This window comes from Eptesicus fuscus, chromosome 20, assembly GCF_027574615.1.
Source record: "Eptesicus fuscus isolate TK198812 chromosome 20, DD_ASM_mEF_20220401, whole genome shotgun sequence".
NCBI classification, from domain to species: Eukaryota; Metazoa; Chordata; class Mammalia; order Chiroptera; family Vespertilionidae; genus Eptesicus; species Eptesicus fuscus.
This window is the reverse complement of record NC_072492.1, coordinates 46,946,522-46,958,677: the sequence shown is the minus strand read 5'-3', so window position 1 is coordinate 46,958,677 and position 12,156 is coordinate 46,946,522. Positions and strand designations below refer to the sequence as shown.

At 53.1% G+C, this 12,156-nt stretch overlaps 1 protein-coding gene across 1 annotated transcript; it reads right to left on the bottom strand.

Moving 5' to 3' along the window:
• Positions 1-26: 26 nt before the first annotated feature.
• COG1 (component of oligomeric golgi complex 1) lies at positions 27-11,568 on the bottom strand. Its single transcript, XM_008156254.3, has 14 exons — positions 11,248-11,568; positions 8,136-8,377; positions 7,811-7,992; positions 7,526-7,696; positions 6,503-6,659; positions 5,808-6,018; positions 4,704-5,495; positions 4,079-4,225; positions 3,465-3,626; positions 2,530-2,657; positions 1,952-2,060; positions 1,484-1,593; positions 1,328-1,406; positions 27-292 (listed from the first exon to the last, which is right to left on the bottom strand). The coding sequence occupies exons 1-14, from the start codon at positions 11,560-11,562 to the stop codon at positions 158-160; spliced, it is 2,940 nt and encodes a 979-aa protein (XP_008154476.2). The 5' UTR covers positions 11,563-11,568; the 3' UTR covers positions 27-157.
• Positions 11,569-12,156: the final 588 nt, after the last annotated feature.

Below are 12,156 nucleotides of genomic sequence, written 5' to 3'. Positions count from 1 at the left end.
AAGTGACCCCCCCGCCCCCCCCCCCCCAGTAACTAGGGGCCACATTCCACCACTGAGACTGGACAGACTAGCATGGCTTAGAAACGGATGAGCAGAGGCACCGTTAGTAGAAATGATGCAGTAGTATTTATTTAGAGAGTGATGGCCATGTCCCGTGTTATTTGGTCATACTAGAGAGCCAACCAAGTTTGAATAATGAAGGTGTAGAGTCTTCGTCCTCACTGACAAACTGCCTGAATAAGGAGCCGGGATGCGTCGGGTCATCTGCTCGGGAGAGTGCCGGGGGGACAACCTGCCATGGCATGGAGAGGAAAGTGCCTTAGAGTCCACCCAGATCCTCCTGCCTGCTCACCCTCCGCCCTGCCCCACCCCGCCCCGCCCCGCCCCACTCGGAGTGCACACAGCACACACAGACCTGGAAGCACGGCAGCTCTAGTTCAGGGGACTGAAGAGGACATGGGGACGACTAAACTGCAGAGGGAACCACTGTAGGAAAGGGTAAATCCACACCTCCTTTCCCGGTGGTTCCTCTACTATGGACAGAATTTAAAGGTCGGTTACTTGAAGTAGAAATTTAGAATTATGGAGGGAAGTTACTGCACAGGCCAATGCTTATGGAGTGGATGTTTTGTGCAAGAATTTTTTTTACTACCATCTCCCAAGTTTTAAAACCAGATGTTTGACAAAGATTTTGGATCTTAATGGGTTTGTGGCAGGGAATGTGGAAAGGATTCATTGCTCATGTTTTGTCTAGCAATAAAGTAAACAAGTAAATGCTATAAGAAGCCAGCATTTGAGCTCTCAAACACACATGTATACAACACAATGCAGAAATACCCAGGACTCCTCCTGCAGGCTAATGGATGGCAACCTACTGAAACAAAATGTGTATTAACAAGAAAATGTAAAACTCAAGAAAGCAAATTTCCTTTTATTTACCACCCAAGTAAAAGAAATGGAAGATGAAACCATCACCAAAACAACCATTTTTTTTCCCAAACAAGTATAACGATAGTGCCGGGTTAGCAGTTCACTCTCATCCTACAAAACCCAAGAACAACCTCCTTCCTGCCCTGCAGCTCTTCTCCAGCCTCGGCAGCCTGAGGCCTGTTTCTATCTGAGGCTACTTGGTAGTGTAAATGAGCACCTTTGAAACGTATCAGCTCAAGCTAGTAAAACCTGTACTTCTATATTGCGCCGCCATTAAAAGCAGCATTAGTGCATTCTGTCATTCAGTTCTTTATCGATTCTTTAAGGGGAGCCGATTGGGTGGTTTGGTGGGAGATGGGACAGGATCCATAGGGATGAACTTGATTTCTGCACTAACCTGGGATTTGGATTCGATGCTTCTGCTGGTTGATTTGGCCTTTCGAGTGCTTGTCATGCTCAGTGGAAGAAGTCCAAACCTCCAAGACAAGATGAAGGCATTTCAGTGGCATGAACAGGAAGCTGGGGGCCAGCAGAAGCCTGGTGGAATCGTTACCTGATCTGACTCGATGCCAGCGGCAGTATGTTATGGGGCTCTTGCGAGTTGAATGTACTGCTCCTGGGGGTGAACTGATTCTCTGTACCAGTAACCAGTCCAAACAGAACCTGACAGACAAGAAGGGGGTACAGAAACATGGTGGGTTTATTGACCAGTTAAAACCGCTGTGCAAGTGAATACTTTGTGATCACCATCATTTTGGGGAACATTCTTTTCAGTGTGTTAATGCTTAAAAATTGCCACATGTCAGAATCTCGGTCACATGGCTCCTTTATTCCTTTCTGAGGCCTTGATAAACCTGAATAACCCTTATCTACCATGAAAGGGGTCAGATCTCAGCAGTGAGAACTTACTTATCCTCTCTCAGTCTTTATAACTAACCTCAGCTCATGTCCTGCCCCTCCCGGCCTGCCTCCTGGAGCGTTAGCGCTAGAGCGGGTTTATCTGTCCCAGGGACTGGCTTACAGAAGTTCGCTGCACCAGGCGCGTGAGGTTGCTGTTGAGGTGTGGTGTGAACACATCCAGGTCAAAAGGATCAATGAGTGCTTCCAAGTAGTCAGCCACTTTCTCAATTCTGAAAAAAGGATTAGGATGATGAGGCCACAGTTTTAGGACAAAAACCCATTTTCTGGTACTTGAATGCTATGGAAATCCTGGAGCTGGATTTATTCTTAATTGCTGGCTCAGTACCACTTGTTACTAACTGTTGTGCTTAATAATCCTCAAGAGTTTTGAGCTGATGTGATGTCTAAGTCAAGTCCATTTTTTCCCATGCTGTGTGTAGGGAGGGCCCTGGAGGCTCCAATTATACCAACAGCTGGTAGGCTGACTCGCGAGAAGAGGAATGAGAGCCCACTTAGTCCGCCTGGCCATGGGGTTTATCCAGCAGGTGGTCATGTTTATCTTGCTGGCAACAGGAGAGCTTCCTGTCTAAAACAAGCACAGCTACCGTGCAGCGCGGCTCCTGGTGGCTCCCCGGGAAAGGGGCACGGGGCTGCTTGCATTTGGCAGAGGCTGTACTGGGAGAGCTGGGGTGGGGCTACCTGGAGTCCTGTTTGCTGCGGCCACTTTTCACCTCTTCACCCTTGGCTGTGAGCACAGTGCTGAGGTAGCGCAGGTCGTAAAGCAGCTGCAGTGCCCGGTTCTGGGTCATTGGGAACGCACCTTCTCTCTGCAAACGAATGCCCCGCCGCCCATTGAGGGAGATGACTTCCATGCACGGAAGAAACAGTCACGGGTTGGCTGAGTCCCAGCTTATTTCAGAAGCAGATGCTTTTCACACGCAGACCACTTGAATCTCACAACAAACAGCTTAGAAACTTGGTCTTAAAACCCAACCGCAGGGAGGACCCAGCCCTTAAAAAAGGTCTCGGGTGCTGGAGATGGTCATTTTAAAGGGAAAACGCCCCTTGCATGAAGGAGAGGCCTTGTGAGCAAGCTCAGAAGAGAAGGCTTACCTGAATTCTTCCCAAATTGGGAGGTGGGCCTGTCATAAAAGTGTTATTAATGAAATGGGAATATGCCATGAGGGCAGAATGCTTCCCAGACCATGGGTGAGAGGGGAGAGGAGGGCTGGGAGGCAGGGACTCTTAAATACCTCGCCAGGCTGTGCATTGTAATCCTTCCAACTCCCTCCCAGCCCCAGAGCCGTTTAGTTTAAGAGACACATTTGATCCCGAGGAAACTGAGATGTAAGTGATTCGCCCCAAACCCCGGTGTGTGACTGTGCCTGGTCAGGAGGGGGGTCTTTGTTACTCTGAGGCCTTCCTCCTCCCACTGTACTGACTGCCTTTTTATGAAGACCTGCCTGACCCCTGAGAGCGGTGTAATCACACTCGCAGAGTTGTGGGCCACTACCAACTCGATAGCCTGGGCTCAGTGACCCTCAACACCCAGAGTCCTTGCTGTGCGCTGCCCAGACCCCAGAAAAAGCTAAGGTTTATTTCAGTGTTTAGTGGAGAAAACTTCAAACACCTACCTTCATCTCTTTTCCGTCTGAGAGTTTCTCATAGGCAGCTACTACTTGAGCCACACAGTTTTTCAGCATCTCCTGCAGCGTCACCTTGGGCAAGGCATGGCCTCCAACCCGGTTAATTTCCTGGCACAAGCTGAACAGGAAGGACTGCACATACCAGGACGGCTGAAAGAACAAAGGAGCACCGAGTCGCCAACTTGCACCAATTAAGTGAGACGCAGTAAATATGGGTCCATCTATCCTGGCTTCACACCAAGACCTTGACCTCTCCAATCAGCCCCTCTTACAGACCAGCTAACAGATCCGAGTGACATTTGCTGTCATTTCCTTGGTGGCCTGGGTCGACCTGGCTGGTGGCACTGTTGTACGTTGCCGTTTTCACTAAAGGGTAAGTGGTTCTCTAATTAGCAGAGCCTGTGCTATGAAAGGGAAGAATCATAACTGACTCTGGAGCAGTCTCTTTACTTGGCCCCAGGGCCACTTTGCCTCCCGCACCCCCTGCAGAAAGTGGTAACTATACTTGCAGCTCACCCTCCGCAGCTGACAATTAGTGACTTTCTAAGCTCTTTCCTTTCCCCAGAGCAGGTCAGCCCGGCTCTGACAGGGCCCTGGCTTACCTGGGTAGGGAGTCGGATCTTGGATGTGATGCTGCTGCCAGACTCCGCTTCCTCCTGAATTTCTAGTTCATCCCAGCTGGTGGCCGTGGCCAGGACTGAACCAGCATCATCTAGAAGTAATGACTGGGCAAATCCATGAGCTAAAACCTGGTAATAAAAGGCAGATGCCCAGAGAGGCCACTCAGATCCTGCAGAGTTTGTTTCAGACTCTGGAGCTTCTGCTGCTTAGGTCACGTGGGGTGGCAAGTGGCAAACGTCACTCTCCTCTTGGCTAATTACTGGTATCGGCAATGGGGATGTTGTTGCTAATTACTCTGCAAATGTCAGCTCTTAAGACAACAGCAGAGACTATAGGGAACGTGATATTTAGGGTGAAGAGCAGGAAATACAGATCCTTCTCCAGAGAGATGGTCTTTCTCATTAGATGGAAGGGAAAAATCACCAGGGTTTCTGTCTAAGTCCAGACTAAAAATGAATGGAAGAGGTTTGACATTTGCTCTGTGTGGAGTAAGAATTGTTATTTCCTTCCTGTTAAAAGATCAAGGTCGGCAAGACTGGACTGTAGTGACAGGGAGACGAGGAGTGGGGAGCAAGAAAAGAACGCGGCCATGCTACCTGTACTCACTTGCACAACCGCCGAGCTCCACACCCGGTAGCCCATCACACTCTGCTGCAGGAGGAGCTCCTTAACTTCCTGCCACTGGGCCTGCGTAGGTAGGACTTTCTCCGTTTTCCCCTTTCCTTGTTTTTTCAGAGCCCTGGAATCCCTTGCTGGTTTCTCAGAGCTCCCAGATTTTCCCAGGATGCACTGCTTCAGGTGAGGACACAGTTCTCCCAGGGACTGGCAGAGCCTGGCCATGAAGAGGACCGCATGCAGCTTGTCACGGCCCAGGGCACCCTGCTGGCCTTGCACAGCTTCCTCGATGCTCTGCAGCTCTGCCCGGACGCAGTCCGTGATGTGCCTGATGCAGGCCACCGAGTGAGTCCGCAGCATCTCCTGCACAGTCCCGGCGTCCGCGTACCTGTCAAAGGCACAGTTCTTGGCTTGCACGGGGGTGACCTCCTTGGACAGTGACGAGTCGTCAGAGGGAAGGTAAGCCAGGAGGTCATCCAGTTTCACCTTCAGTTTAGCGTCTAGGGCAGCGCAGAAGTTTTGCACACAAGGGCTGACAGCTTGAGCTTTCATGGAGAGCCCACTGCCGCCATACGGGCCCCGGCTCGCCACGCTGACCCAGGCGGCATCGGAAGGCAGGTCACCGGGACTCTCAGACCAGAGGAAGAGAGACATGTTGTGCTCAAAGTGGATGTGCTTGTTGGACGCAGACTTGCTGGGGCTGCTCTCGAGCTCCTGCAAGGCGGAGGTGAGGAGCTGCCTGGAGCTCGTGGAGATGGAGTCAAAGCCCTCTTTTGTCAGCGTCTGAAACAGAACGAGAAGAGCAATTCCTTTCAGAAATCTCAACACAAGAGGACCAAGTGGCAGTCCTCCAGGCTCAGATGACATGACGCTGGCAGAGGACAAAGTCATCACTGATGGACACAGACACGTTCCCGACCACCTGACAGAGGCCTGGGCTCTTCCAGCACCGGAGTCGGGGTCTCAGTGCGGATCCAGAAGAGCCCCCCGGAAGGCACGCTAGGACTCCCTGAAGTAAGTCAGCAGGGAAAGAACACACTCCAGACAGTCACAGATCGCACCAGGACTGGCCCTAAAACCGACTGCCCGCGGTACCTGTAATCGGTCAAGGAAGAGCTGCTGCATCAGATCCTCCCACAACAAGAGGGGCTTCTCCAGAAGCCGCCGGCACACCACGTCCCAGCTGCGGCTGGTGGACTCATGGGTAAGGAGTTCCCACACGGCGTCCCGGATCCCCGCCAGGCCTTTCATGCTCTTCACGAACATGAGCAGGTTGGTGATCCCGTTCTTAATGTCTTCCTTGCACCTGCAACACAATCATTTTCCTTAGGCCTCACTGGATTCGTGATTCCACATCTTTATTAAGAGAAAGAGCAGGCCTCCATCTGAAAACCTCCTAATACATAAACATACTTATCTCAGAGCAGTTACAAATACGCATAAGCACAGCGTTTCTGGCTGAATGGGGGAGAGCCTGTGGCCCTTTCACCGGCCTACCCTTGCTTCTCTGAGGCATCTGGAAGGAAGTCGAGAGCCCTACAGAGTGTCTTCAAGAACTAAAGAAAAGTTTAGGGTGACAGAACTCGTACATAAAGAGAATTTAAAATCCTCTACGTAGTATTTTGAAAGACAGATTCCTTCTTGGTTCCCCACAGTAGGGGCTATCCCGCCATGAAGCTGGCGACAGGTGGCTGAGTGAGGGGCCGACCTGACCTAGTGAGCGGTGTGCAGAGCATCATCCAGGAGGTCAGGCTTGTCCTGCCGGCCCCGGGAAAGCTCTGCCTACTCACATGTGGATCCACTTCTGCAGCGTGTCGGTTAGGTACTCCTGGCTGATGGGACGTGCGAGGGTCCGCAGAGCCGGCCGGAACTCGACAATGGATGCCGGCAGGTGCTTGAACCAGCTGCAGAGCTTCATCTCTTCTTGGAGAACACCGACGCCCTTTTCTAAAGAGAAGGCCAAGTGAGAAGGAGCCGGGCCCTCCTCTGAACAGCATGTTAAACAATGGACCTAGGAATTTCCACAGACCATCTAGTCTTCCTCTGGGCAGGGCAGACTGGAGCCCTGAAAAAGGGGGGAAAGGGAAGCACAGAATATGTCCAGGGCTCCGTCATCAGGGAGCTGGCAGCTTCCCTCCAACTCCGGTCATCCTATTGGCTGAGAAGGCAAGGAAAGCGAGGAATGGAATGGGGAAGAGAGAAGTCCTGGGTGCTGTGCAGTCCGCGACATTTGCAAATGAACTCAAATTGAAAAAGGTGATGCTTCCTGTTTCTCACCATCCTCCAACCTCCCTTGAAGATCTGAGGGAAGAGCTGATGGCCACTCATCCTGATGAGTGAGTTATAGCTCTTCAGAGGCGACCACTCCCTCCAGCAGGGCATAGGCCACGCTGTGTGACTCCGGGAGGCCCCTCACTGTGCCTCAGGGCCTTTGCACATCCTCTTCCCTTTGCCTGGCACTCTTTTCCCTGCCTTCTTCACCTGACTAAGTCTTACTCAACTTTTAGGTTTCAGTTTAAATATCATTTCTCAATGCAGGTAACATTGGTGAGGTCCCTCATGTCAATGCTCCCAAGCCAACTTCTACTCCACCTTCAGAGCAAAGACCAATATTGATATTAAACAGGTATGTGTGTATTTGACTTCAAAATCTTCCTCTACCACTAGACTGTTACCTCTACAAAGGTGGGTTCCGTATTTGTCCAGTTCACTGCTGTATCCCAGAGCCTAGCATAGTAGCTGGCAGATGGTAGATGCTCAATAACCATCATTTGAATGAACCAGAAGATAAGAAAGGTTGGCTACGAGCTTACCGGTAGGATGCTGGCCTGTGATGGTCTCCAGAGTTGAGAAGAGCAAGCCGCACGGCAGGGATGGGTCTGGCAGCAGCCCTTCTGGTAAAGTGTAGAAGAGAGCATGAGCTTGGTTCAAAGTGGTGGCCAGCAACTCCACTAATGAGCAAATCTGAGCCTTGATACCAGCACCTACGGAAGAAACCATCCCTTTAAACACTCCCCTCTAGTAACGTTAGTAACAGAAAATGCTCTGCATGCTTCGGTCTCCCTCAGCGCATCCTTCCCCATTCCCGTGGTACCCACCATGGTGCGGCTGGTTGAGAAGTTTCTGAATAGCTGCCTTTCTGGCCAACAGGAAGTCTGCCAGGGCTTGGCGAGGAGAACTCTCTTCTAAGAGCATTATAGAGCACAGGGCCTCCGCTACTGCTTGGTCCGACACAGCCTGGCATTTGAGCAGCATCTTGCTTTCATGCAGAATGGTTGTCCTAGAAAGATGACAAGGGTCACCAGGGGATTTTGCACATTTTGAGACAAGAGTCTTGGTGCCCCAGGAAAGAAGACACCCTCCACAAAGCTGTCGTGGTGAAGCACAGCCCTCACCAGAGAGCATCACGCTCGGTCCACATACCGGAAGTGGCTGGCCGCTGCCACCTGCCGGATGAGTATGGGGAAGCGGGAGAGGACGGGGCTGTAGCGGGAGCCGGAAGAATCCAGCTGGAGCAGGCTGTGCAGGTGGCAGCAGAGCAGGTACAGCTGTGTGGCGTGGAGGTGCTGAGAGGCTTCCATCGAGCTCCAGATCTTCTCAGGAATTTCTAGGAGGAGCTTGATCTGGGCAGCCATGCTGTAGAACTTCTCCCGGGACGGCTGTGGCTACAGGGAAAGGCACAGGGTCAGAGGAGGAAACAGGCAGGGCGTGTTCGGCAGGCTGAAGTGTGGGGGCACTTTAGGATTCACAGCTTTCAAGGAGCCTGCGCAGTGCCCTTCAGCAAGGCATCGAAGCGCAGTGCGATGGAGTTCCTGAAGGGGGCGTGCTGCGCAATCCCACCAGTTTCTCCTACCTGTGGCGTGCAGCTTTGCTCAGGCCCAGGGAGAGGCACGCCTACCCTGGTCATCGCACAGTCTGGTTACCACTGCTCCTGTGATGCCTCAATGGCACGGAGCCCTGTGGACCCCTCGTGAGTGCACTTCTCCTTCCCTTTAAAGATGTTCAGCCTCCTACACATTCTCCTGCTTCTTCAAGTGCATCATGGACGTCTTTGCTGGCTGTTCTATTCACCAGCCCTCCACCGAACCTTCACTTGTCTCAGTCCTCATCCACCCCTGTCAGTCTGTCCTTTCACTTCAGGAGTCTCTTCCCTCAAGCATCACCTCTAAGCAGACCACTACTACATCTTTATCTTTAGTCCTCGTCACTCCTCTGAATCCCAGTCCAGCCTTTTGTGCTGCGGCCTGCTAGGTGTCACTACCCTTCCATTATCAGTCTACTTCAAACTAAATTCATCTCCCTCACAAAAATCTTGGCCATCTCCTCCCTATCTATCTTAGCACACATCACACTCTACTGCTAAATTCCCCAAAGTCATGTCCTTCTGATGGGCTCTCTTGATCTCTTTACCATCTAAGTTTCTGTTACACTTCCACGACTCTAATGCAGGTCATCATCATATCACCTCGCACTCAGATTCATCCAAAAACATTTAGCCTGTGCTGTGTTCATTCACTACTCCTCCGATCGATCCTTTTCCTTTACTGTCAAGTTTGCCTTCTTCAGCAGCTACTTAGATATTATCTTTGCTTCGTTTTAAAGGCTCCTCGCTGCTTCGTATCAGCCTGGTAGTCAAGGGTTCCCATCCTCCACTACTTTCTTCCAGGGGCCCTTGAATCCGTTGGTTTGCATGTGTGGGGCAGAGGGGCGATTTCATCTCCCAGGGAACGCCTGGCAGTATCTGGAGACATCTGTGCTGATCACAGTGGGGAGAGGGAGGGTGCTGCTGGCATCTCACAGATGGAGGCCAGGAACGCTTCTACACTTCCACAGGACAGCCACTCCCACAAAGAATGACCCGGCCCCAAATGTCAACAGCACGAGGGTGAGTAACCCTGCTTTAATTAAATTCATTACCAGTTTTGTCTTTACATATTTCAGACCCACATTCCAAGCCTCATCTGTCCTTAAGGCCCCTCTCTGCTGAGAAGGAAGGACCGAGTCTGAAACGACTTCCTTCGGAATTCTTATGGTAAATGTGCACAATTATTTTGGGACCTGATCACCATAATGCTAAAATGTTTTCTACTGCTACTGTACATTATTTACATTTTTTCTTATCAATTTTTCATGGATTTAATAGCTGGGATAGATTGTAAGCTCTGTCAGAGCAGGAACTGGGAGACTTCCATTTCTTTGTGCCCTAAAGAAAGGCAACGTTTGGTGGGTTTAAGTCAGATATAGCAACTATAAAAATAAACACATTTCTAAAAGCAAGCAAGAGTACAAGTTAATTTACTAATAAACCTTGAAGCATGGCTCAGTTGTAACAAAGGCTGGCCACGTAGGGAGGGACATGTACTCTGTGTACAGCTTACAGAGGAATGAGGTCACTCATTTCAAAAATCAGCTGTTTCCAACCCATTTTCTTAACATTTTTTAGAATTATTGATTTCAGAGAGAGGAAGGAAGGGAGGGATACAAACATCAATTATGAGAAGGAATCATTGATCAGCAGCCTCCTGCAAGCCTCTACTGGGGGTTAAGCCTGTAACCCAGGCATGTGCCCTGACCCAGAATCAAACAGAATCGAAGGGTGACCCCCTGGTTCACGGGTCGAGGCTCAACCACTGAGCTACACCGGCCGCCCCAACCTGCTATCGTGGGAGCCCAGCCTACTGACCTACTTCCTCTAAGACCCGGGTTGTATTAAAAACTTCCAAAATGGAGCTAAGTGGTACTTTTGCAGTTTCTCCTTGCACGTCGCTGTAAGGTTCTTCTCCCAGGTTTTTAAGAACAAATCCTTGTTGACCTTTCTCGCCCTCGCGCCCTTTTCTTTTCAAGCTGTCCCTGTCCCTAAGTCAACACTGTCCTCCAAGCACAGAACACAAAACGCTGCTCCAACCTGAGGTGTGCTCAGGGCCGCGTCCTTCCACCTCACGTCTGATCCTGGCGGTCGGAGGAGAGCACACTTGGGATCACCTGCCTGGAATAACCTGAGCTCACCGACGGGGACATGTTCCGCTATTACCGGGGATGGCTTGATGCTGGAGTCCGGCACGACCCTCCAGCCACGGGTGACCTGGCTCCTTGGGACTGTGGACGTGATTCTGGGGAACTGGGTGGGGAAGGCTGGTATGAGGAATGAACGACTGGGGGGACCATGTCAACGTGGAGAAATCTGTGCTAAGAAGAACGTCGGGAAATGTCACACGGAGAAAGCCGAGCTGTCAGGCGAGGGAGACCCCTGGCGTTTCCCGCTGACGTCGGACGTGGGAGCCCCTGGAACCCACGAGGAGGCGAGGGCTTCCCGGCCGGAAGTCGGGAGGCTCCCGCAGAAGGAGCCAGATGGCCTGGCGGGTGGGTCAGCAGCCAGCGGGAGGCCTGCCGGCCGCGCCCCGAGCGGAGGAGCCCCGAAGTGGCGCACGCTCCCCGCGAAAGCAGGTGAGGCTGCGCGCGGGCGGGTCCGCGGGAGTCTGCGCGCGGGCGGGTCCGCGGGAGTCTGCGCGCGGGGGTTGCGGGGCCCGGGACTGACCTGCGGGTCCCGCGGCGGCCGGGGCGCGGCCGAGCCCGCCTGGCGGAGACGCGCGCAGTACTGGTCGGTGGCCTTCACGGCGTCCACCAGCCCCTCGGCGCAGCGGCGCATCTGGCCGATGGTGTCGGCCGCCTCGATCAGGTCGCGGTACCGCTCGCCCACCATCTGCCGCAGCTCCTCTTTCTTGTGCTCGATCTCGGCCCGAACCTGGCGCTCCAGCCCTCGGATCTCCTCCGCTCCGTGGGTCTCGAAAAGCGCCGCGGGGTCCCGCAGATCCAGCCGCTTGAACGCGGCGGAGGTGGCCGCGGCCGCCATGATGGACCCGTCAGCCGCCCCTCAGGTCACTTCCGCCCGGCGGCCCCGCCGCGGGCGCCATCTTGGTTGGGGGCGGAAATACTTCCGCCCCGCTGGCAGCAAGGCCTGTTTCCGGCGGGCGCTGACCGGCGTTGGCCCTGCGCGGCGTTTTTAAACAGGGAGACCACGTGGTTAGGTCAGATCGCCGAGGCTGACGGGCTGTGTGCGGGCCCAGCCTCACGGCGATCGGAAGCCCTTCCCAGCGCAGGCGGAGCCTTTCCTCGTCGGAGTTAAAGATCGTAATCGAACACCCGCCGTCGGGTTGTGAAGTCTCAGGAAGCTCCCGTCCCTTCCCGGGCCTGTCAGGACCCCGGACAGTGGTCTTTCCCCTGCGGCGAGGCGCTGGCGCTCTCGGTCGGTCCCTTTCCCTCGGAACCCCACAGGCTCCCGGTGTCCTGGGCCCTCCGCAGCCGGGGGGACGCCCAGAGCCGCCCACTGGTACTGGACTGCGGCTGGCGCGCAGCCCGGACACTGCTCCCTGCTGCAGCCTGCGCTGGCGTCTTAGCGATGCCTTTCCGTGGTCCTGGGCCCAGTGCCATGCTGGGAAACGAGACG